At 40.8% G+C, this 24228-nt stretch overlaps 8 protein-coding genes across 8 annotated transcripts; all 8 read right to left on the bottom strand.

The window, feature by feature from the left end:
• Nucleotides 1-3687: 3687 nt before the first annotated feature.
• LOC128300375 (uncharacterized) lies at nucleotides 3688-5199 on the bottom strand. The gene is made up of 2 exons (XM_053036402.1): nucleotides 5083-5199; nucleotides 3688-5025 (listed from the first exon to the last, which is right to left on the bottom strand). The coding sequence occupies exons 1-2, from the start codon at nucleotides 5197-5199 to the stop codon at nucleotides 3688-3690; spliced, it is 1455 nt and encodes a 484-aa protein (XP_052892362.1).
• Nucleotides 5200-6286: 1087 nt separating this feature from the next.
• On the bottom strand, nucleotides 6287-8094 carry LOC128300367 (uncharacterized). Its single transcript, XM_053036395.1, has 2 exons — nucleotides 8083-8094; nucleotides 6287-7588 (listed from the first exon to the last, which is right to left on the bottom strand). The coding sequence occupies exons 1-2, from the start codon at nucleotides 8092-8094 to the stop codon at nucleotides 6287-6289; spliced, it is 1314 nt and encodes a 437-aa protein (XP_052892355.1).
• A 729-nt stretch (nucleotides 8095-8823) lies between these two features.
• Nucleotides 8824-10197, bottom strand: LOC128300359 (uncharacterized). Its single transcript, XM_053036387.1, has 2 exons — nucleotides 10186-10197; nucleotides 8824-10125 (listed from the first exon to the last, which is right to left on the bottom strand). The coding sequence occupies exons 1-2, from the start codon at nucleotides 10195-10197 to the stop codon at nucleotides 8824-8826; spliced, it is 1314 nt and encodes a 437-aa protein (XP_052892347.1).
• Nucleotides 10198-11361: 1164 nt separating this feature from the next.
• Nucleotides 11362-12860, bottom strand: LOC128300352 (uncharacterized). The gene is made up of 2 exons (XM_053036376.1): nucleotides 12744-12860; nucleotides 11362-12672 (listed from the first exon to the last, which is right to left on the bottom strand). The coding sequence occupies exons 1-2, from the start codon at nucleotides 12858-12860 to the stop codon at nucleotides 11362-11364; spliced, it is 1428 nt and encodes a 475-aa protein (XP_052892336.1).
• Nucleotides 12861-14099: 1239 nt separating this feature from the next.
• Nucleotides 14100-15592, bottom strand: LOC128300346 (uncharacterized). The gene is made up of 2 exons (XM_053036369.1): nucleotides 15476-15592; nucleotides 14100-15404 (listed from the first exon to the last, which is right to left on the bottom strand). The coding sequence occupies exons 1-2, from the start codon at nucleotides 15590-15592 to the stop codon at nucleotides 14100-14102; spliced, it is 1422 nt and encodes a 473-aa protein (XP_052892329.1).
• Nucleotides 15593-16846: 1254 nt separating this feature from the next.
• On the bottom strand, nucleotides 16847-18348 carry LOC128300338 (uncharacterized). Its single transcript, XM_053036356.1, has 2 exons — nucleotides 18232-18348; nucleotides 16847-18157 (listed from the first exon to the last, which is right to left on the bottom strand). Exons 1-2 carry the CDS (start codon nucleotides 18346-18348, stop codon nucleotides 16847-16849), a joined length of 1428 nt encoding a protein of 475 aa, XP_052892316.1.
• A 1234-nt stretch (nucleotides 18349-19582) lies between these two features.
• On the bottom strand, nucleotides 19583-21081 carry LOC128300305 (uncharacterized). Its single transcript, XM_053036322.1, has 2 exons — nucleotides 20965-21081; nucleotides 19583-20893 (listed from the first exon to the last, which is right to left on the bottom strand). The coding sequence occupies exons 1-2, from the start codon at nucleotides 21079-21081 to the stop codon at nucleotides 19583-19585; spliced, it is 1428 nt and encodes a 475-aa protein (XP_052892282.1).
• Nucleotides 21082-22320: 1239 nt separating this feature from the next.
• Nucleotides 22321-23820, bottom strand: LOC128300298 (uncharacterized). Its single transcript, XM_053036315.1, has 2 exons — nucleotides 23704-23820; nucleotides 22321-23631 (listed from the first exon to the last, which is right to left on the bottom strand). Exons 1-2 carry the CDS (start codon nucleotides 23818-23820, stop codon nucleotides 22321-22323), a joined length of 1428 nt encoding a protein of 475 aa, XP_052892275.1.
• Between the last annotated feature and the right edge of the window lie 408 nt (nucleotides 23821-24228).

The raw sequence follows: 24228 nt of genomic DNA, 5'->3' as shown, positions 1-24228 counted from the left end.
AGAAGTTTGTATAGTCACTAGTATATTATTTATTGAATCCTCGGATTACGGACCTCAGATTGCCATTCGAAGGTACGTTCGTGTCAATATAGCAAAACTCTTTAATTACCTCGAGATCGTCACCGTCAACTGATACTTTGCTACAAAATGCTGCTTTGTTGCTTAAAATCGATCTCAGAATTGTAGATGCCTCCTCAGTGCATGCTTGACGGTTTTACCTAGTTGTATTGCATTCCTTCCATTTTGACCCATAACAACTCTCAACAAAATACCAAGAAAATCCTTGCTGCTGCACGATGTTCCGTAGCTCAATCCAATCTATCGCATAGTAGACCACCTTGAAGTCGATGAATAGGTAGTGCTTGATGATCTGGTGCTCACATAATGAAGGATTGCTGAAAGATCTGCCACTGAGAGATTTGTTCGGTCCTGGAGTAACTTCCAACAATTCTAACTTGGAAGTTTGCAAGTCCCTAGTAAGGATCGCTGTGAAGGAGTTCTTGTAGACGGCATGTAGGGCTGTGATCGTTCCCGTCTTTCATCATTCATGTACACTGAATAATCTGAAAATACCTATGCATGTTAGGTGGCCTTGTGAGGATGGTTAAACCTTCCAAATAGTTGACGAGTTCCATGAACGTAATTTAACAGATGCAATGTTAGGAGAACTATCCGAACATCTATTCTTCAATAATAAACCTTTCCAATAAGTGTTGTCGCTTGCAAATATCGACAATATTTAGACAATAAACGGTAATAACATTAGCAAACTGTGTTCTTTCCACTACCCAACTGGAGAAGATTGGGTCGGAAACGATTCCTATTAAGCACCCGCACACGAATAGTACCAGCTGAACGCTCTGCCAAACAAAAGGCTAATGAGTTTCTCCTCTGTATCATGTACCGGTTATCTACCGGACGACGGGTCGGTCGGCAGCCAAATCTAGCTTTCATAGTCACTTCCTGAACGGAGCTGCTCATGACAGTACAGGAAGTCATTCATCTGGTCTCGGGATGTATAATCAAAGCGCCGAAGAAGGCGAAGCTTTGTAACATAACGTAGCTGCAGTCGATTGTTCATTCCCTTCAGACAGTGGCCGGCACTGATTCATCATCTATCAATGCTTATGCTTCCGGTTCCGCTTGTTTCATTAGCACACAATTGACGATGGTTTTGGGGTGCGAGTTTGCCTGCATACCCGTGCGGTGATTCCGTTTCGTATAGCCCGGTCACTTTCCGCTCCGTTTCGGTCGGTTTCCATTCTGCATCGTTCCAACCGTACGCAACCTGTTGGCCGGGTGGTTATGGGGCGCTATTGGTACTGCCATTAGATACATCAAACGGTTGTGTTTCATTTCACTTCAACCGGGCTGATAAATAATAGATCATATGAAATGTTGCAGAAATCAATTCATTTGTGATATAACATGCAACGGAATTATTAGTACTTGATCATTACTTTAATTGTAAACGCAGGCAGCGTGGCAGATCACATTTCGAGTTGTAGCAGGCCATTTGGTTGGCACTAATTGCTTTCTACTATTATTTAAAACTATTTCAAAAATAACGTTCCTACAGCATAAATTCTCGTTCGAAACTAATAAAACGATAATCAACAAACATAACGATTAGACAGCGCATAAGAACACCCAACAGCAGTGCTATCGTGTCTAAGATAAAGTGGATATGGCATGCTAGGGAGGCGAAGGTAAACGAGCCCGCGAACAGATTAAATACAAAAAATATGCAGTGCTACGTAATCAAATAATTTCCACTTAAACACCTACCACATCTAGAGCACGCATACGCCGGTGGGAGAAGGGGGCGTGTAAATGTGGATGTCAACAGTAGGAAAGGTAGTCGCACGGTTTGAAACAGTGCGTTAATGTAGTATGTTTGCCATTCATTTGCTCAGTGAGCGTCACAAATGCCGACAGGTTTAGCGAAAAGCCGAAAAAGGCATGGTTAATACCCGCAAAGCTTTAAACAAATTTAATTCATTTAAAGCTGGTCTGAGCTGAGCTCCCCGTTTGCCAGGTACACCCGCGTGTGGGGTTTGCGCTCCCTTTACGGCTGTTGCTTGCTTGCTCGTCTGCTTGCCTCACGTACACGTTGTTCCCTTTTTTTCACACACAAACTCATAGTAGGCGCCGTACGCACACAAACTGTTTTATCAACGCACGTGAAAAGACGTCGCAGTAATGGGAGAGTGGGGTAGAGGGAGCTGTGTGGCGAAGGAAAGTGAAAAGAGTCTCCCGTTTGCAGATACGCGACTGCACGAGTAGTGTACATGTTTTCGACATATTCCGAAAACGGCGGCCCCGGTAAAGAATGTCATGCCTGCCAACCGTGCCGTCTTTGCCAACCGGCTCCTAAGCTTCAAAGGAAAAACGGCGTACGAATCAGAACCCGAGCCCCCATCCAGCGGCTTTACTGCCAAGCGACTGCTTTTTACCCGAGGAGCCCCAAAGCGTAGGACACTTTTGCCGGCGCGGATTGAGTGGCGTACCTACCGAGAATAGAACGTGGCTAAAGCGGCAGCACCAGTACGGCAAAGGAGGGGCGCCAGGGTGGGCTTCTGTCGGCTCTGTTGACGCAACAAATTCCACAGGTACGCGGGCGCCACGGTTTCGAATCGGAGGCTAAAGGAGCAGCCGTAGTAGTAACGCAGGACGTGCTGGGGCCCACATCCGCGAAGCAGTGTGTTCGCCCGCCCCGTTTCTGTTTGTAGTAGAATCCACCCGGCAAGAAAATGTGACAAATTCATTAGAGTAATTGGCGTGATAGAAGAAACTTGATTTAAATAGGGAAACATATCGCGGCTCGGCGCGCACAGTGTGCCCATTTCCACGCCACGGATGATATTCTAGACAAGTTATTAAAAGCGGAAACCGACAGCCGCTACGCAAATCTTGCACACTCTTGCTAAATGACTTTTGTATGGCAGAACGGTGGGTTTTGGTACGAAAGGGCGCATTCTTCCACTGCTGTAAGTTCATGAATCCGATTTGCCATCCGCGAGTACGAACTAATGCGAGCCGCGAACCGCTCTGCCCACTTTGCCGCGCAACCGCGGGGTCCAATCTCAAGCACCCAGCATTCGGCACTGTCGGGGGTAGCGTTTTGCAGTTTTCCAAACTCAATAGTGTCGATGCGGCGCCGTGTGCTTCCATTGGCGAAATTTTGTCCTCATTTCAACCAACCGTTTGCGCGTTTCGTTTGCGCCACGGCCACAGTCACAGGGGTAAGTAACAGCATTTATTACGCTGATTTCATTATGTAAATCTTTAATGCAAACAGCTTTGTGGTTGTTCGCGTTGGCCTGGAATTCTCCCACAGTGCTCTTAAAATAATTTTCATCGGTGGTTTCGGTCGGTTGGCGCTTTCGACGCCAACCGAGCCACCGCCATCGCCGACCCCGTGGACGCCTTGCAATGGTAAGCATTCGAGTGAAACTAACGCAAATTAAATTAGTCGACTCAATGGTAAATCGTATACACCTCCAAGCTTTTAATTAATGTTTCATTTTAGACAACAGCGTGGAATGATATATTCATTATGTGATTTATTACTCATGAGGTACATTTCTTTATTGATTAATCTTTCGCTGCACTTTTGCGAACTGGTTGCCCGTAACGGTGAGCCTACGGCAGGCTTGCGTTAAAGACCCGACAAGACTTTTACCCCTATACAAGCCGAACTTTAGATCTCTCCATCTCTCGTAGATGAAACCTGCGCGATAATTGAAGAAACATGTTCTCCGCCAGGAAACACAGCAAACTCATGGTGCTTCCCAAAACGTACGCATACCACAGCAACGACAAATCCGTCAGCCGCACGGTACGATTAATGAACGTTTCTTGCGCATAGTGCCACTTGGTGTGCGACTTGTTTCGATAATAGAACTCGTAAATACCGGACTCAATGATGGCTTGCGCATAGAATTTAACAAACTTCCGAAACCCACGGCAATTGAATGTTAGTAGATAAAATAGTGGATATTCGTACAACTTTACCTTGGCATGGCGCATGTTTTCGATTCTATCACGCACACGCTCTGCATCGTTGATATACTTTTCGTAAATTGCTATACTAAGCTGTTCGTTGTCGCGCACATAATCAATGTAGCATGTTTGCTCTACCGATGGAAACTGATTCAACGTATACGTTGTTAGGTTAAGATCATGTGCTGCTTCAGTATCACTAAAAATACAACGCTGCTCAACATCTGCCAGCGTGTTGATCGCGGGATGATAACGCACGAACGACATGAAGGAGATGACTAGTGATTGGTAGGACGATACGAGCACTATTCCCATTAGACAGAACATGGTGATGACCCGATTCTCGAACGGTCCACCATAAGTTCGGGAAGGACCGGCCAGAGAAATCATGATCAGTTCAAGCACTATCTCCACCAAATGGTTTCGCCCGAGAAGCTCTCCAAACAATGCAATACTTGTTGCAACTGTGAGCACCAGCACAACATATGTAGACCATGTGTACGCGTCGAACGGGTCCACGAGAATGGAGATGATAGATTTGGGCTTGGGACGCTGGGTAATAATTGCCACGTAAGTGATCCCTGGACCTGGAATAATATTTCTCCTTGCATATCCTTCCATATCCTTAGCATTTCGGACAATGAATATCGATATGCGATCAGTGAACTCATTTTGCTGGCTTGCAGTGGCATTTCTCCTGCTCGCGATCAATTCCAAGAAGTAACCATCAAAGGTCAGAACCTCAATGTCAGTGTCCCACGATAACATGACCAACTCATAGCCAAACAGGTCCCGCAAATCATTTGGCACGGCGATGCTGTGAGGATCGAGTGTCGTTGTTTGATTCGATAAGAAATTCCAGTGTGTAATTTCCATCGTGTTGTTGTGGTCGTATATCACTTCGTAGCCTTTCCGTTGATACCTAGGGTAGTAAGTGGCGTTAGGATGTTGCAATCCTTCGGATATCCAATCCGGGTAAAAGAAAATGGAACTGGTGCTGAATCGTAGACCATTATATATCTGTAACGAGGATGTGATACACCATACAGCAGGCAAGTGCTTTGTAAACGATCTTACACTCCAATGCTCCGAACTACCGACGGGGACAAAGTTGCAGCTGTAGAAAAATTCATCATCCATCAAGAAAAGATCAGGCTGGTCGATAATCGTCTTTGTGTAGGTCAGATCGCTCATGATCGCGGGTAAAATAGTTTCAAAAACACTTTCATCACTAAGCTGTAGTACTACGAGATTTGGAAACTGCTGTACTGGACACAGTTGCCGATGAAGCTCGAGCAATGCCTTAACATAGAAACTTGTATTGAATTGAAAAATAGGATGCAAAGAACAAACTGACACTCGTACCAACACTGATTGCAGAACAACAACACTGAACAGAGCTGCACGACCTTCGAACATTGTTTTGCTCGCATATGCAAACTGCAGAAGTACCAACAGTACAGTGTCACTGGATGCAGAACACAAAGCTTCTATCGACATTTCTTATTCTTCACCGTATTTGTTGATAGTCTATAGCATTAATACGTTTACTTATTCATGGGATTGCTTTAAGTGCCAATTAACTAATGCATCAGTTGGGTAAGTGTACCAATAGTGGTGGTAACGAAATAAATCATCATCTCTATGACAAACTAAACGCCACAAAGATATTTCTAGTTCTACGAAATGTTCTCTGAACTGGTACAATTCAATTCAATTTAAATATTCAACTGTTTTAAACAGGTTGCAACATGAGGCAAAATTTCTTTAGATTACTTAAGGAAAGTCATCTTTTCTTAAGGCCATAAATAATAGGAAGATCATTAAAATTGTGTGGAGCCTTCACGGATATTGGTACACTTACTCTAGTTCAAAATGTTATTTTTTTATTATTTATTGTGCTTAAAAATTGTAGTCTACATTGTTAAAAGATGCTTGGTGTTTGTTATAACTTTATAATATGAATCAACTTTTTAAGTTCTCTTCAAATGTGTACCTTTTGTAAAAGAATGTTTATCTCTCTCTTTCTTGGCGTAACGACCTACTAGATCCTGCCTACTGATTCTGGGTTCCTAGTCTTATTTTATCACTTAGCCGTATAGTCAGTCCTTGTTACGGGGGATTGGTCCCGCCTGGAATTTTGGTTCGGTTCATTCGTGTCCGGTCGGCGCCACTACCATCATATCACCGCTATATCATATATGATTTTATAAACATGAATGAAATACATACTAGCCAATCAGGGTACAGTTCGTAAACCGTTGATGGATTTTCAAATCAATTATCCCGCAAGTTTATTATAAATAACTATTTCAATTAAGAAAAGTACTACACTCAGTAAGTTTCCGCACGCGTAAGCATACCACAGCAATGTAAGATCTCCTACTTTCACGACTCGATCAACAAAAGTATCGTGCTTTTCATTCATAAACAAACTGGGTAGCGATTTGTTGCTGTAGTGATGATCATAGATTCCTGATTCGAATATAGCCTGAATGTAGAATTTAAATAACTTTCGTAGATGCGGATTGATAATATAGCATAACTGGTACTCGAAAAATTTAGTATCAGCGTAGCGAAAATGTTGGACTCTGTAACGTATGTAGTCTTCAACATAAAACAAGCGTCTGTCTGTGATAACATTTGAAGCTATCATTATGGAACGTTGTTCGCTATCTCTGCCCATTTCAAATGAACATACGTTTCCACTGCCAGGAAAGGTGCCATTAGGATATGTCTTAAAGTTGAAAAATCGTGCGTCCTTATCATCCTTAAAGAGACAAAGCTCTTGTATCTCCGCCAGCGTGTTGATCTCGGGATGATAGCGCGCGAAAGACATGAAGGAGATGACCAGCGATTGGTAGGACGATACGAGCACTATTCCCATAAGACAGAATACAGTGATCATTCGATTCTCAAACGATCCTCCATATGCTCTTGACGGACCAGCGAGAGAAATCATGAACAGCTCAAGAACTATCTCCACGAAACGGCGTCTTCCGAGAAGCTCTCCAAATAAGGAGAGAGTAATGGCCATTGTAAGGATTAGTATTAAGTATGCGATCCATGTGTACATGTCGAAAGGATCGATCAGTATCGACACGATTGACTTGGGCTTGGCTCGAGGTACGTTTACTGCCATGAAAATGTTTCCAACGCCAAGTACTAACCCCTTTAAGTAGATGCCATGCATGCCTATTAGTGGTATCATCGCTACATGTTCTGACAAATGATCCGTCACGACAGCGGTGGCGTTTATCTTGCTACGAAGCTGCTCTAAAAGGTAAGCATCAAAGGTCATTACTTTGGTATGGTGTTCCATTTGATACAGCTCTAACTCGAAGCCGTGCAAATCACGTATCTCGTCCGGTACGATAATGTTGTGAGGATCGATCGTAATCGTTTGATTAGAGAAACGATTCCAGTGATAGATTTCGATCGTGTTGTCTAGATCGTACACCACTTCGTAACCTTTCCGGAAAGCTTCTGCAATGGTTGCGTTCGGATGTTTGTGAAATTCTTCGTACTTCCATTTCGGGTAGAAGAATATCGTTCGAATGCTCTCTACTACTTGATGTGCACCCTGAAGAAAAAAATATACACAAGTGATGTACGGTTATTGGCTTATCGTAATAATCGTTAATGTACGGTAACAGCGGTTATCGTTGTTTTCCTTCAATGGTGAAAAAACACTTATGTACATCTTACCTCGAATTCTATTAAATTACTAACGGGGATTATGTTACAAAGATAGCAGTTATCAGCAAACGCGAAATATAGAGTGGTTATGTCGGTAATAATTTTGGTGTACGTTGGATCGCTCATGAAGACCGGAAATATTGATTCAAAAATGCTCTCATTGCTAAACCGTAACACTATGAGATTTCGAAATTGTTTAACAGGACACAATTGTCGTTGAATCTCCAGCAATGTCTCGACGTAGAAGCTTGAATTGTATTGAGGTAGAGGATCTAAAAAACATACTGACACTGATGGAAGCAGTAGAAGAACAACACCGAAAAGAGATGCTCGCCTTTTCAACATGTTCGTACTGTCCAACACAAACTGCAGAATTACAGGCATTGACATTGTTACCTTAGGTTTTAGTGATCACATCACTGATAATCTAACGCATTTCAGTTAAAATTAATTTGAATTAATGGTCGATATCAGGATTGTCTGTTTAATGTATAAATATTACAAGACTACAAATTATTCAAAAGTCGAACAAAAAAGAAACAAGTATATGATTTATTAAATATGAATGTTTCAACGAGTGTTGTAACGGGTACATGCAATTCAATATCTTCAATAGACAATTTAAAATTCAATAGCGACCATACGAACTGGTATACGAAAAAAAAGCATTTTTCCAAATATTTTGAGATACAAACAGGATCAAATTCGTATAAAATGTGGTGAAACCTGCTTTTTCAACTACAAACCAAACTTCAATACTAACCGTAAACGGTGTATTTTCATGTCAAGACCTTTAATCTCTGTCTGTCTATGACGTGTCCGTCTATCTTTAATGTTTCAAATGCTACCAGTAAGACAAATCTTCCCCAGTTTTCGAATCATTAGTTCATTTATCTATTTTCTTTCTATTACTACAGTAATTCTATATAATAAATTTGCAATATAGTTCTAACGCAGTTTGTGATAACATTTTAGCCAGCTTTGCATGGGATGGATCATTTTCCACAAAGAACTACAACACAGTGCTAAAGAATCGCCCCTGGTACGCAACCCATACTTTGACGATTACTTTGTAATAAATGTTCATGGGAACTGACATCTGAATACACACAATTTTGATTATTTGGAGTTTCGAAACTCGTTATGAATAACTGTTTCTAACACAAAGCAAACTACACTCAGTAAGGTGCCACACGCATAAGCATACCACAGCAATGTAAGATCTTCTACAGTGACAACCCGATCAACAAAGGTGTCTTGATTATAGTGCCAGTCGGGATGTGATTTGTTGTTGTAGTAATACTCATAGATGCCTGATTCGAAAATTGCATCAATGTAGAACTTAAATGTTGGCCTAAGCTCGGCAAGCATAAGATAACATACTTGGTACTCGAAAAATTTCGTATCCGCGTAACGATAGTTTTCATGCCTGTAACGTAAGAAGTCGTCGCCGTAATATGTATGCATTTCATGGTCTATGTATGATGATATCATCATGCTTCGTTGTTCGCTATCTCTTCCATATTCAAATAAACAAGCCTTACCCAAACCAATACGAGTGTTAGAACTTACTGTCTTAAAATTGAAAAATTGTGCGTCCTCCCCTTCCTTAAAAATGCACCGTTCTTGTATCTCCTCCAGCGTGTTGATCTCGGGATGATAGCGCGCGAATGACATGAAGGAGATGATCAGTGATTGGTAGGACGATACGAACACTATTCCCATAAGACAGAATACAGTGATGATCCGATTCTCAAACGATCCTCCATATGCTCTTGACGGGCCAGCGAGGGATATCATGATCAATTCAAGGACTATCTCATAGAAACTGCGTCTTCCGAGAAGCTCTCCAAACAAGGCGAGGGTAGTCGCCATTGTAAGGACTAGTATTAAGTATGTGATCCATGTGTACATGTCGAAAGGATCGATCAGTATCGACACGATTGACTTGGGCTTGCCTCGAGGGACTATTATTGCTAAAAATGAAGTTCCTGCAGCAGGTATCATAAAAGGAACGTACGCATTTCTTATTCCTACCAGTAGACCGATTGCTAATCGTTTTGAGTTTTGATTCGTCATGACAGCAGTGGCGTTTATCTTGCTGCAGATCTGCTCAATAAAGTACTCGTCGAATGTCATTGAACTGCGCGAGAAATACATCGTAAAAAATTCTAACTCAAAACCGTGCAAATCGCGTATCTCGTCCGGTACGATAATGTTGTGAGGATCGATCGTAATCGTTTGATTAGAGAAACGATTCCAGTGATAGATTTCGATCGTGTTGTCTAGATCGTACACCACTTCGTAACCTTTCCGGAAAGCTTCTGCAATGGTTGAATTCGGATGTTTGTGAAATTCTTCGTACTTCCATTTCGGGTAGAAGAATATCGTTCGAATGCTCTCTTCTACATAATGTGCATACTGAAAACAAGAAAAGTCTTGGTTAGCAATTTTTCAGCTGCAATAAGTGAATATATTTACCTCGAATTCCATTAAGTTACTAAAGGGAATGAAGTTACATTCATTTTCGTTGCTTGCATGTTCATAATATTGTACTGCTTGATCTGACATAGTTTTAGTGTAAGACGGATCACTCATGAAGGCGGGAAATATTGTTTCGAATAGACTTTCATTGCTAAGCCGCAACACTACGAGGTTTGGAAATTGTTCAACAGGACACAATTGTCGATGAAGGTCGAAGAATGTCTCCACGTAGAAGCTTGTGTTGTACTGAGGAAGGGGATCTAAAGAACACATTGACACTTGTACCAACACTGATTGAATCAGAAGAAAAACAACACCCAACAGAGACGTGCGGTCACTGAACATTGTTGTACCATACTAGGTGCACTGAAGAAGGACGAATGTACAAGAATGATGGTTGTAGAGCTTAATGACAGGACTTTCGTCAATTTTCATCGGTTATGTCACGTTGTGTCAGAAATTATTAATTTTTAATGAGTTTCAAAGAGGCGCTTGGCTGTTGGTAGCAGGTAGCTTTATAGTTTGATTACTCGCTACATATTAAATTGTGTCTGTAAATTAGAGTGCTCTCACTATAATAGTTAATGGATGTTTTGAAATAACTTTGCCTTTATCGAAGGTAGGATCCATTTGAAATTGGGATGAAGTTCAGTTTTCCCAATCACTATGCTGTAAATTTAGATTATGGTTTCTTCAATAGGATTGTTTTATTATTTTCATTAGGCGGAGCTCAAAAGAATTCACACAGAAAAACTCGAACTCTTGGGATATTCCATGGAAAACACCTTGCCCGATTCTGTCACGGTGTTGAATGTGTTCCCTTTCTTGGGAGTGCTTGGGAGTAAATTCAACGTTTGCAATGCCCCCCGACGTTTCGTCAAAATCTATTTAAATTTTGGAAATTTATATATATTGAGAAACAAAACAAATTCATGTCAATCGGCGCAATAGCTGCGCAATTACTGGATACCGCGTTGTAAAATGGTGTTGGGGAAAAACTGCGTTTAACAATTGTTCACTTGAACATGTATCCCATCTCGGTTTAAAACGTTTATCTCGTACGTTTACCACATGTTCAATAAAGCTGTACGGCTTATATATCCAATCGGGTTGCGATTTGTTGGTATAGTAACGATCAAAGACAGCATGGAGATGCAATAGAGAGTCAGCTATTTATTTTGGATTCGATATTCCGTCAACCTCGTTATGAATAACTGTTTCCATTACGAAACATACAACACTCAGTAAGTTTCCGCACGCGTAAGCATACCACAGCAATGTAAGATCTCCTACTTTCACGACTCGATCAACAAAGGTATCGTGCTTATAGTGCCAAATTGGTTTTGATTTGTTGTTGTAGTGATGATCATAGATACCTGCTTCGAAAATTCTTTGTATGTGACACCTAAGCATTTTACGTAAACGTGGTGAAATATAGTATAACATATGCCATTCAAAAAATTTAGTATCAGCGTAACGGTAGTGTTCTTGTCTAAAGCGCATCGAATCTTCGACATAAAATGTATGTCTAATATTCTCAACTTTCGAATTTAACACCATGGTTCGTTCTTCGTTATCTCGGCCCATTTCGAAAACGCATGGTTTACCTGCTCCAGGATTCGAACCATTAGGATACGTCGAGAAGTTAAAAAATTTAGAATCTTTGTCATCACTAAACAAACAACGTTCCTGTATCTCCGCCAGCGTGTTGATCTCGGGATGATAGCGCGTGAAAGACATGAAGGAGATGACTAGTGATTGGTAGGACGATACGAGCACTATTCCCATAAGACAGAATACAGTGATCATTCGATTCTCGAACGATCCTCCATATGCTCTTGACGGTCCAGCAAGGGAAATCATGAACAGCTCAAGAACTATCTCCACGAAACGGCGTCTTCCGAGAAGCTCTCCAAATAAGGCGAGGGTAATGGCCATTGTAAGGACTAGTATTAAGTATGTGATCCATGTGTACATGTCGAAAGGATCGATCAGTATCGACACGATTGACTTGGGCTTGGCTCGAGGGACGTTTACTGCCAAGAATGTGGTTCCAATACCCAGTACTGTCCCATACATATCCTTGATATACCTGCCAAAAAATGGGATGAAGCCTAACCTAAGTTTAAAGGAATCCATCACGACAGCAGAGGCGTTTATCTTCTTGGCGACTAACTCTAGAAAGTACTCGTCGAATGTCATTGAATAGCGCCAGTAATCCATTATATGCAGTTCCAACTCAAACCCGTACAAATCACGCATCTCGTCCGGTACGATAATGTTGTAAGGATCGATCGTGATCGTTTGATTAGAGAAACGATTCCAGTGATAGATTTCGATCGTGTTGTCTAGATCGTACACCACTTCGTAACCTTTCCGGAAAGCTTCTGCAATGGTTGCGTTCGGATGTTTGTGAAATTCTTCGTACTTCCATTTCGGGTAGAAGAATATTGTTCGAATGTTGTGTTCTACATAATGTGCATACTGAAAAAATCGAACAGATACTTTGTGTATCGATTTTAGGTGATTTTTCGAATCGGTGCAAATGTTCTTACCTCGAAATCCACTAAATTATTAATGGGGATGAAATTGCAAAAGTAGCTGTTACCTGCGATGCTAAAATATAAATTTGCTTGGTCGGATATAGTTGTGGTGTACGTCTGATCTTTCATGAAGGCGGGAAATATTGTTTCGAATAGACTTTCATTGCTAAGTTGCAATACTGCGAGGTTTGGAAATTGTTCAACAGGACACAATTGTCGATGAAACTCGAGTAATGTCTTGACATAGAAGCTTGTATTGTATTGAGGAAGAGGTTCTAAAGAACAAACTGACACTTGTACCAACACTGATTGAATCAGAAGAAGAACAACACGTAACAGAGTTGTGCGATCGATGAACATCGTTGTACCATACTTAGAACACTGCAGAAAGACAACTGCAATATGTGTGGAATACCTGGCTGCTATGCTTTGACGTGGTATCAAATCGCTGATAATGTTTGATATTCTAGTCATTGTGTATTCATGAGTATGTTCGTATGAAGGATGTCTTTGGAAAGCATCTATCTGTCGAGCCTTTCCTCAAATTTCGGTAAAAACCCTTTGCTTGGGCAGTATTATTGTTATGATCTTTTTTCTGCCAATAATAGTCATTGACCAATCTATTATACTGGAAACACGAGAGTTCCACATAGCAATCTTTTAGCTTGCTTAAATCATGCAGCATGTTATTTGTAGTTCAGTTATTGCTCGAGGACTGAAAATGTTCAACTTCGTAAATATGTTCTTTCATTAGCAAAGTAAGGAAAGTTATATAATCTTAATTCGCTGTGATATGATCTTAAACCTAGCCTATATAGACCGACGAGTAAAATAGTGTGGAGCACACTATTAAAGGTGGATTTGATAGCCGTGCGAAGGATATCTACCTGCAGACCAGCTTCTACGGCTTTAAGACAATTGCCTTTATATTGGACTACATTTTTCGTTGTTGACCTTTTGCGGACAAAACCAAGTGTCTCATACAAAAGAGACTTATGCTTCGGCAACGGTAAATAGAGAGGTTATATCACGGTAGTAGGAGGCCTCCATTCTTCCAAGAGGCTGTAAATATGTCAGAGCGTAACGATTCTTTGAAAATCTTTGATAACCCATGAGCTATCGATGTAACGCACTTTTAGAGGATCGTCGCCAGAATACATGGTCATGGTCCACGGTGTTGGAGGGCTTAAGTCGATCGATGGTATGGACAGCCGACGTGTAGCTTATGACCGGTGGCATGTACTTAGACGACTGTCTAAACGCCGTGCTCAAAATTGTAAGAAAGTGGGTTTGAATTAAAAAATGGCTTATTTTACAAGATCGAATGAAATACATAACGGCATGGAGATGCAATAGAGAGTCAGTGATTTATTTTGGATTCGATATTCCGTCAACCTCGTTATGAATAACTGTTTCCATTACGAAAGATACAACACTCAGTAAGTTTCCGCACGCGTAAGCATACCACAGCAATGTAAGATCTCCTACTTTCACGACTCGATCAACAAAAGTGTCGTGCTTATAGTGCCAAATTGGTTGTGATTTGTTGTTGTAGTGATGATCATAGATACCTGATTCGCGAATAGATTGAAAGTGGAACGTAAATACTTCTCGCAAACGTGGTGAAACATAATATACCAGCTGCCATTCAAAAAATTTAGTATCAGCGTAACGGTAGTGTTCTTGTCTAAAGCGCATCATGTCTTCGACATAAAATGTGTGCCTAATATTGTCAATTTTTGAAGCTATCACCATGGTTCGTACTTCGTTATCGCGACACGTTTCAAAAATACATAGTCTACCTGGACCAACACTCGTTCCATTAGGAATTGTTGTGAAATTAAACTCTTGTGCGTCTACACCAAACAGACATCGTTCCTGTATCTCCGCCAGCGTGTTGATCTCGGGATGATAGCGCGTGAAAGACATGAAGGAGATGACTAGCGATTGGTAGGACGATACGAGCACTATTCCCATAAGACAGAATACAGTGATCATTCGATTCTCAAACGATCCTCCATATGCTCTTGACGGACCAGCGAGGGAAATCATGAACAGCTCAAGAACTATCTCCACGAAACGGCGTCTTCCGAGAAACTCTCCAAATAAGGAGAGAGTAATGGCCATTGTAAGGACTAGTATTAAGTATGTGATCCATGTGTACATGTCGAAAGGATCGATCAGTATCGATACGATTGACTTGGGCTTGGCTCGAGGGACGATTACTGCCAAGAAAATGTTTCCAACACCAAGCACCGTAAGAGAAATGTCCGTTATATACCTGGTAACTATTGGTGTAAATACTAAACGATATTTCAAGGAATCCACCACAACAGCAGTGGCATTTATCCTCCTGGCGACTAACTGTAGGAAGTACTCGTCGAATGTCATTGAATAGCGCGAGAAATCCATTGTATATAGATTCAAGTCAAAACCGTACAAGTCACGCATCTCGTCCGGTACGATAATGTTGTAAGGATCGATCGTAATCGTTTGATTAGAGAAACGATTCCAGTGATAGATTTCGATCGTGTTATCTAGATCGTACACCACTTCGTAACCATTCCGGAAAGCTTCTGCAATGGTTGCGTTCGGATGTTCGTGAAATTCTTCGTACTTCCATTTCGGGTAGAAGAATATTGTTCGAATGTTGTCTTCTACATAATGTGCATACTGAAAAAATCGAACAGATTCCTTGTATGACGATTGTGGCTGATTTTTCGAATCGGTGCAAATGTTCTTACCTCGAAATCCACTAAATTATTAATGGGGATGAAATTGCAAAAGTAGCTGTTATCAGCGATTCTAAAATATAGATTTGCTTGGTCGGATATAGTTGTTGTGTACGTCTGATCCTTCATGAAGGCGGGAAATATTGTTTCGAATAGACTTTCATTGCTAAGCCGTAGCACTACGAGGTTTGGAAATTGTTCAACAGGACACAATTGTCGATGAAACTCGAGTAATGCCTTGACATAGAAGCTTGTATTGTATTGAGGAAGAGGTTCTAAAGAACAAACTGACACTTGTACCAACACTGATTGAATCAGAAGAAGAACAACACGTAACAGAGTTGTGCGATCGATAAACATCGTTGTATCATACTTAGAACACTGCAGAAAGACAACTGCAATGTGTGTGGAATACCTGGCTGCTATGCTTTGACGTGTCATCAAATCGTTGATATTGTTTGATATTCTAGTCATTGTGTATTCATGAGTTTATTCGTATGAAGGATGTCTTTGGAAAGCATCTATCTGTCGAGCCTTTCCTCAAATTTCGGTAAAAACCCTTTGCTTGGGCAGTATTATTGTTATGATCTTTTTTCCTGCTACGAATAGTCATTTTTTTCCAATTTATTATACTTCAAACACGAGAGTTCCACATAGCAATCTTTTAGCTTGTTTAAATGATGCAGCATGTAATTTGTAGTTCAGTTATTGCTCGATTCGGGTGCCGGAACGAGGACTGAAAATGTTTGACTTAGTAAATATGTTCTTTCGTTAGCAGTGTCAGGAAAGTTATATTCTCCTAATATGCTGTGATATGATCGTAAACCTAGCCTATAGAGACCGACGAGTAAAATAGTGTGGGGCACACTATCGAAGGTGGATTTGATAGCCGTGCGAAGTATATCTACCTGCAGGCCAACTTCTACGGCTTTAAGAAAATTTCCTTTATATTGGACTACATTTTACGTTCTTGACCTTTTGCGGACAAAACCAAGTGTCTCATACAAAAGAGACTTATGCTTCGGCAACGGTAAATAGAGAGGTTATATCACGGTAGTAGGAGGCCACCATTCTTCCAAGAGGTTGTAAATATGTCAGAACGTAACTTTGAAAATCTTTGATAACCCATGAACTATCGATGTAGCGCACTTTTAGAGGATCGTCGCCAGAATACCGTCATGGCCCACGGTGTTGGAGAGCTTAAGTCGATCGATGGTATGGACAGCCGACGTGGAGCTTATGACCGGTGGCATGTACTTAGACGACTGTCTAAACGCCGTGTTCAAAATTGTAAAGAAAGTGGGTTTGAATCTACCAATGGCTTATTTTACAAGATCGAATGAAATACATAACAGCATGGAGATGCAATAGAGAGTCAGCGATTTATTTTGGATTCGATATTCCGTCAACCTCGTTATGAATAACTGTTTCCATTACGAAAGATACAACACTCAGTAAGTTTCCGCACGCGTAAGCATACCACAGCAATGTAAGATCTCCTACTTTCACGACTCGATCAACAAAAGTGTCGTGCTTATAGTGCCAAATTGGTTTTGATTTGTTGTTGTAGTAATAATCATAGATACCTGATTCGCGAATAGATTGAAAGTAGAAACTAATGACTTCTCGTAAACGTGGTGAAACATAGTATAACAGCTGCCATTCAAAAAATTTAGTATCAGCGTAACGGTAGTGTTCTTGTTTAAAGCGCATCGAGTCTTCGATATAAAATGTATGCCTAAGGTTCTCAATTTTTGAAGCTATCACCATAGTTCGTTCTTCGTTATCTCGACCCGTTTCAAAAATACACAGATAACCTGGACCAAAACTTGTACCATTAGGAATTGTTGTGAAATTGAACTCTTGTGCTTCTTCGTCATCGCTAAACAAACAACGTTCCTGTATCTCCGCCAGCGTGTTGATCTCGGGATGATAGCGCGCGAAAGACATGAAGGAGATGACCAGCGATTGGTAGGACGATACGAGCACTATTCCCATAAGACAGAATACAGTGATCATTCGATTCTCAAACGATCCTCCATATGCTCTTGACGGACCAGCGAGGGAAATCATGAACAGCTCAAGAACTATCTCCACGAAACGGCGTCTTCCGAGAAACTCTCCAAATAAGGAGAGAGTAATGGCCATTGTAAGGACTAGTATTAAGTATGTGATCCATGTGTACATGTCGAAAGGATCGATCAGTATCGATACGATTGACTTGGGCTTGGCTCGAGGGACGACTACTGCTACGAAAATGTTTCCAACACCAAGCACCGTAAGAAAAATGTCCGTTATATACCTGGTAACCACTGGTGCAAATCCTAAGCTAAATTCAAAGGGACCCATTACAACAGCAGTGGCGTTTATCTTCTTGGCGACTAACTCTAGGAAGTACTCGTCGAATGTCATTGAATAGCGCAAGAAATCCATTATATACAGATTCAAGTCAAAACCGTACAAATCACGCATCTCGTCCGGTATGATAATGTGGTGAGGATCGATCGTGATCGTTTGATTAGAGAAACGATTCCAGTGATAGATTTCGATCGTGTTGTCTAGATCGTACACCACTTCATAACCTTTCCGGAAAGCTTCGGCAATGGTTGCGTTCGGATGTTCGTGAAATTCTTCGTACTTCCATTTCGGGTAGAAGAATATCGTTCGAATGTTGTCTCCTACATAATGTGCATCCTGAAAACAAGAAAATCGAACAGATTCTGTGACGACTTTAGGTGATTTTTTCGAATCGGTGCAAATGTTCTTACCTCGAAATCCACTAAATTACTAACGGGGATGAAATTGCAAAAGTAGCTGTTATCAGCGATTCTAAAATATAGCCTTGCTTGGTCGGATATAGTTGTGGTGTACGTCTGATCCTTCATGAAGGCGGGAAATAGTGTTTCGAATAGACTTTCATTGCTAAGCCGTAGCACTACGAGGTTTGGAAATTGTTCAACAGGACACAATTGTCGATGAAACTCGAGTAATGCCTTGACATAGAAGCTTGTATTGTATTGAGGAAGAGGTTCTAAAGAACAAACTGACACTTGTACCAACACGGATTGAATCAGAAGAAGAGCAACACGTAACAGAGTTGTGCGATCGATGAACATCGTTGTACCATACTTAGAACACTGCAGAAAGACAACTGCAACGTGTGTGGAATACCTGGCTGCTATGCTTTGACGTGTCATCGAATCGTTGATATTGTTTGATATTCTAGTCATTGTGTATTCATGAGTTTATTCGTATGAAGGATGTCTTTGGAAAGCATCTATCTGTCGAGCCTTTCCTCGAATTTCGGTAAAAACCCTTTGCTTGTGCAGTATAAGTGTCATGATCTTTTTTTCTGCCAATAATAATCATTGACCAATCTATTATACTGGAAACACGAGAGTTCCACATAGCAATCTTTTAGCTTGCTTAAATCATGCAGCATGCAATTTGTAGTTCAGTTATTGCTCGAGGACTGAAAATGTTCAACTTCGTAAATATGTTCTTTCATTAGCAAAGTAAGGAAAGTTATATAATCTTAATTCGCTGTGATATGATCTTAAACCTAGCCTATAGAGACCGACGAGTAAAATAGTGTGGGGCACACTATCGAAGGTGGATTTGATATCCATGCGAAGGATATCTACCTGCAGGCCAGCTTCTACGGCTTTAAGACAATTGCCTTTATATTGGACTACATTTTTCGTTGTTGACCTATTGCGGACAAAACCAAGTGTCTCATACAAAAGAGACTTAAGCTTCGGCAACGGTAAATAAAGAGGTTATATCACGGTAGTAGGAGGCCACCATTCTTCCAAGAGGTTGTAAATATGTCAGAGCGTAACTTTGAAAATCTTTGATAACCCATGAACTATCGATGTAGCGCACTTTTAGAGCATCGTCGCCAGAATACCGTCATGGGCCACGGTGTTGGAGGGCTTAAGTCGTTCGATGGTATGGACAGCCGACGTGTAGCTTATGACCGGTGGCATGTACTTAGACGACTGTCTAAACGCCGTGTTCAAAATTGTAAGAAAGTGGGTTTGAATTTAACAAATGGCTTATTGTACAAGATCGAATGAAATATATAACGGCATGGAGATGCAATAGAGAGTCAGCGATTTATTTTGGATTCGATATTCCGTCAACCTCGTTATGAATAACTGTTTCCATTACGAAACATATAACACTCAGTAAGTTGCCGCACGCGTAAGCATACCACAGCAATGTAAGATCTCCTACTTTCACGACTCGATCAACAAAAGTGTCGTGCTTATAGTGCCAAATTGGTTTTGATTTGTTGTTGTAGTAATAATCATAGATACCTGATTCGCGAATAGATTGAAAGTAGAAACTAATTACTTCTCGTAAACGTGGTGAAACATAGTATACCAGCTGCCATTCAAAAAATTTAGTATCAGCGTAACGGTAGTGTTCTTGTCTAAAGCGCATCCAATCTTCAATATAAAATGTATGCCTAAGACTCTCAATTTTGGAATTTATCACCATAGTTCGTTCTTCGTTATCTCGACCCGTTTCAAAAATACAAAGTCCTCCTGGACTAACACTCGTAATATCAGTAGTTGTTGTGAAATTAAACTCTTGTGCATCTTCGTCATCGCTAAACAAACAACGTTCCTGTATCTCCGCCAGCGTGTTGATCTCGGGATGATAGCGCGCGAATGACATGAAGGAGATGACTAATGATTGGTAGGACGATACGAGCACTATTCCCATAAGACAGAATACAGTGATCGTTCGATTCTCAAACGATCCTCCATATGCTCTTGACGGACCAGCGAGGGAAATCATGAACAGCTCAAGAACTATCTCCACGAAACGGCGTCTTCCGAGAAGCTCTCCAAATAATGAGAGAGTAATGGCCATTGTAAGGACTAGTATTAAGTATGTGATCCATGTGTACATGTCGAAAGGATCGATCAGTATCGACACGATTGACTTGGGCTTGGCTCGAGGAACCATTATTGCCCAAAAAATATTTCCAATGCCAAGCACCGTAAGGGAAAGGTCCGATATGTACCTGGTAACCACTGGTGCAAATACTAAACGATATTTGAAGGAATCCACCACAACAGCAGTGGCATTTATCCTCCTGGCGACTAACTCTAGGAAGTACTCGTCGAATGTCATTGAATAGCGCAAGTAATCCATTATATATAGATTGAAGTCAAAACCGTACAAGTCACGCATCTCGTCCGGTACGATAATGTTGTGAGGATCGATCGTAATCGTTTGATTAGAGAAACGATTCCAGTGATAGATTTCGATCGTGTTGTCTAGATCGTACACCATTTCGTAACCATTCCGGAAAGCTTCTGCAATGGTTGAATTCGGATGTTTGTGAAATTCTTCGTACTTCCATTTCGGGTAGAAGAATATCGTTCGAATGTTGTGTTGTACATAATGTGCATACTGAAAAAATCGAACAGATACTTTGTGTATCGATTGTAGCTGATTTTTCGAATCGGTGCAAATGTTCTTACCTCGAAATCCACTAAATCACTAACGGGGATGAAATTGCAAAAGTAGCTGTTATCAGCTATGATAAAATATAGATTTGCTTGGTCGGATATAGTTGTGGTGTACGTCTGATCCTTCATGAAGGCGGGAAATAGTGTTTCGAATAGACTTTCATTGCTAAGCCGTAGCACTACGAGGTTTGGAAATTGTTCAACAGGACACAATTGTCGATGAAACTCGAGTAATGCCTTGACATAGAAGCTTGTATTGTATTGAGGAAGAGAATCTAAAGAACAAACTGACACTTGTACCAACACTGATTGAATCAGAAGAAGAACAACACGTAACAGAGTTGTGCGATCGATGAACATCGTTGTACCATACTTAGAACACTGCAGAAAGACAACTGCAACGTGTGTGGAATACCTGGCTGCTATGCTTTGACGTGTCATCGAATCGTTGATATTGTTTGATATTCTAGTCATTGTGTATTCATGAGTATGTTCGTATGAAGGATGTCTTTGGAAAGCATCTATTTGACAGCCTTTCCTCGAATTTCGCTAAAAACCCTTTGCTTGTGCAGTATAAGTGTCATGATCTTTTTTTCTGCCAATAATAGTCATTGCCCAATCTATTATACTGGAAACACGAGAGTTCCACATAGCAATCTTTTAGCTTGCTTAAATCATGCAGCATGCAATTTGTAGTTCAGTTATTGCTCGAGGACTGAACATGTTCAACTTCGTAAATATGTTCTTTCATTAGCAAAGTAAGGAAAGTTATATAATCTTAATTCGCTGTGATATGATCTTAAACCTAGCCTATATAGACCGACGAGTAGAATAGTGTGGGGCACACTATCGAAGGTGGATTTGATATCCGTGCGAAGGATATCTACCTGCAGGCCAGCTTCTACGGCTTAAAGACAATTGCCTTTATATTGGACTACATTTTTCGTTGTTGATCTTTTGCGGACAAAACCAAGTGTCTCATACAAAAGAGACTTATGCTTCGGCAACGGTAAATAGAGAGGTTATATCACGGTAGTAGGAGGCCACCATTCTTCCAAGAGGTTGTAAATATGTCAGAGCGTAACGATTCTTTGAAAATCTTTGATAACCCATGAGCTATCGATGTAGCGCACTTTTAGAGGATCGTCACCAGAATACCGTCATGGCCCACGGTGTTGCAGGGCTTAAGTCGATCGATGGTATGGGCAGCCGACGTGGAGTTTATGACCGGTGACATTTACTTAGACGACTGTCTAAACGCCGTGTTCAAAATTGTAAAAAATGTGGGTTTGAATATAAAAAATGGCTTATTTTACAAGATCGAATGAAATACATAACAGCATGGAAATGCAATAGAGAGTCAGCGATTTATTTTGGATTCGATATTTCGTCAACCTCGTATTGAATAACTGTTTCCATTACGAAACATATAACACTCAGTAAGTTTCCGCACGCGTAGGCATACCACAGCAATGTAAGATCTCCTACTTTCACGACTCGATCAACAAAAGTGTCGTGTTTATAGTGCCAAATTGGTTGTGATTTGTTGTTGTGGTAATGATCATAGATACCTGATTCGAAAATGCTCTGTATGTTACACCGAATTATTTCTCGTAAACGTGGTGACGCAAGGTATAACATATGCCATTCAAAAAATCTAGTATCAGCGTGACGGTAGTGTTCTTGCATAAAACGCATCGAATCTTTCATATAAAAAGTATGCCTAATATTTTCAACTTTCGAATTTATCTCCATGGTTCGTTCTTCGTTATCTCGCCCCATTCCAAACATACAAAGCTTACCTGCGCCAGGATTCGAACCATTAGGATACGTCGAGAAGTTAAAAAATTTAGAATCTTTGTCATCACTAAACAAACAACGTTCATGTATCTCCGCCAGCGTGTTGATCTCGGGATGATAGCGCGTGAAAGACATGAAGGAGATGACTAGTGATTGGTAGGACGATACGAGCACTATTCCCATAAGACAGAATACAGTGATCATTCGATTCTCAAACGATCCTCCATATGCTCTTGACGGACCAGCGAGAGAAATCATGAACAGCTCAAGAACTATCTCCACGAAACGGCGTCTTCCGAGAAACTCTCCAAATAAGGAGAGAGTAATGGCCATTGTAAGGACTAGTATTAAGTATGTGATCCATGTGTACATGTCGAAAGGATCGATCAGTATCGATACGATTGACTTGGGCTTGGCTCGAGGGACGTTTACTGCCAAGAATGTGGTTCCAATACTCAGTACTGCCCCATAAAGGTTTGTTACATGCAAGCCAACGAATGGGGTAAAGCCTAACCTAACTTGAAAGGTATCCATCACGACAGCAGTGGCGTTTATCTTCTTGGCGACTAACTCTAGGAAGTACTCGTCGAATGTCATTGAATAGCGCCAGTAATCCATTATATGCAGTTCCAACTCAAACCCGTGCAAATCACGCATCTCGTCCGGTACGATAATGTTGTGAGGATCGATCGTAATCGTTTGATTAGAGAAAGGATTCCAGTGATAGATTTCGATCGTGTTGTCTAGATCGTACACCACTTCGTAACCTTTCCGGAAAGCTTCGGCAATGGTTGAATTCGGATGTTTGTGAAATTCTTCGTACTTCCATTTCGGGTAGAAGAATATTGTTCGAATGTTGTGTTCTACATAATGTGCATCCTGAAGAAAATTGAACAGATACTTTGTGTGATGATTTTAGGTGATTTTTCGAATCGGTGCAAATGTTCTTACCTCGAAATCCACTAAATTACTAACGGGGATGAAATTACAGAACTTGATGTCAGCAGCGATTCTAAAATAATGATTTGCTTGGTCGGATATAATTGTAGTGTATGACGGATCGCGCATGAAGGCTGGAAATATTATTTCGAATAGACTTTCATTGCTAAGTTGCAATACTGCGAGGTTTGGAAATTGTTCAACAGGACACAATTGTCGATGAAACTCGAGTAATGTCTTGACATAGAAGCTTGTATTGTATTGAGGAAGAGGATCTAAAGAACAAACTGACACTTGTACCAACACTGATTGAATTAGAAGAAGAGCAACACGTAACAGAGTTGTGCGGTCACTGAACATTGTTGTACCATACTAGGTGCACTGAAGAAGGACGAATGTACAAGAATGATGGTTGTAAAGCTTAATGACAGGACTTTCGTCAATTTTCATCGGTTATGTCACGTTGTGTCAGAAATTATTAATTTTTAATGTGTTTCAAAGAGACGCTTGGCTGTTGGTAGCAGGTAGCTTTATAGT

Source organism: Anopheles moucheti, chromosome 3 (genome assembly GCF_943734755.1).
Source record: "Anopheles moucheti chromosome 3, idAnoMoucSN_F20_07, whole genome shotgun sequence".
NCBI classification, from domain to species: domain Eukaryota; kingdom Metazoa; phylum Arthropoda; class Insecta; order Diptera; family Culicidae; genus Anopheles; species Anopheles moucheti.
The sequence above is the reverse complement of the archived record's forward strand: the minus strand, read 5'-3'. Positions and strand labels throughout refer to the sequence as shown.

Coding starts and splice junctions, on each gene's coding strand:
- LOC128300338 (XM_053036356.1), bottom strand. CDS start 18,348: ATGAAGGATCAGACGTACACCACAACTATATCCGACCAAGCAAGGCTA. Junction 18,158..18,231: donor GTAATTTAGTGGATTTCGAG/GTAAGAACATTT, acceptor TCTTGTTTTCAG/GATGCACATTATGTAGGAGA.
- LOC128300375 (XM_053036402.1), bottom strand. CDS start 5,199: ATGAGCGATCTGACCTACACAAAGACGATTATCGACCAGCCTGATCTT. Junction 5,026..5,082: donor GTAGTTCGGAGCATTGGAGT/GTAAGATCGTTT, acceptor TCCTCGTTACAG/ATATATAATGGTCTACGATT.
- LOC128300305 (XM_053036322.1), bottom strand. CDS start 21,081: ATGAAGGATCAGACGTACACCACAACTATATCCGACCAAGCAAATCTA. Junction 20,894..20,964: donor GTGATTTAGTGGATTTCGAG/GTAAGAACATTT, acceptor CGATTTTTTCAG/TATGCACATTATGTACAACA.
- LOC128300298 (XM_053036315.1), bottom strand. CDS start 23,820: ATGCGCGATCCGTCATACACTACAATTATATCCGACCAAGCAAATCAT. Junction 23,632..23,703: donor GTAATTTAGTGGATTTCGAG/GTAAGAACATTT, acceptor AATTTTCTTCAG/GATGCACATTATGTAGAACA.
- LOC128300346 (XM_053036369.1), bottom strand. CDS start 15,592: ATGAAGGATCAGACGTACACAACAACTATATCCGACCAAGCAAATCTA. Junction 15,405..15,475: donor ATAATTTAGTGGATTTCGAG/GTAAGAACATTT, acceptor CGATTTTTTCAG/TATGCACATTATGTAGAAGA.
- LOC128300352 (XM_053036376.1), bottom strand. CDS start 12,860: ATGAAAGATCAGACGTACACCACAACTATATCCGACCAAGCAAATTTA. Junction 12,673..12,743: donor ATAATTTAGTGGATTTCGAG/GTAAGAACATTT, acceptor CGATTTTTTCAG/TATGCACATTATGTAGAACA.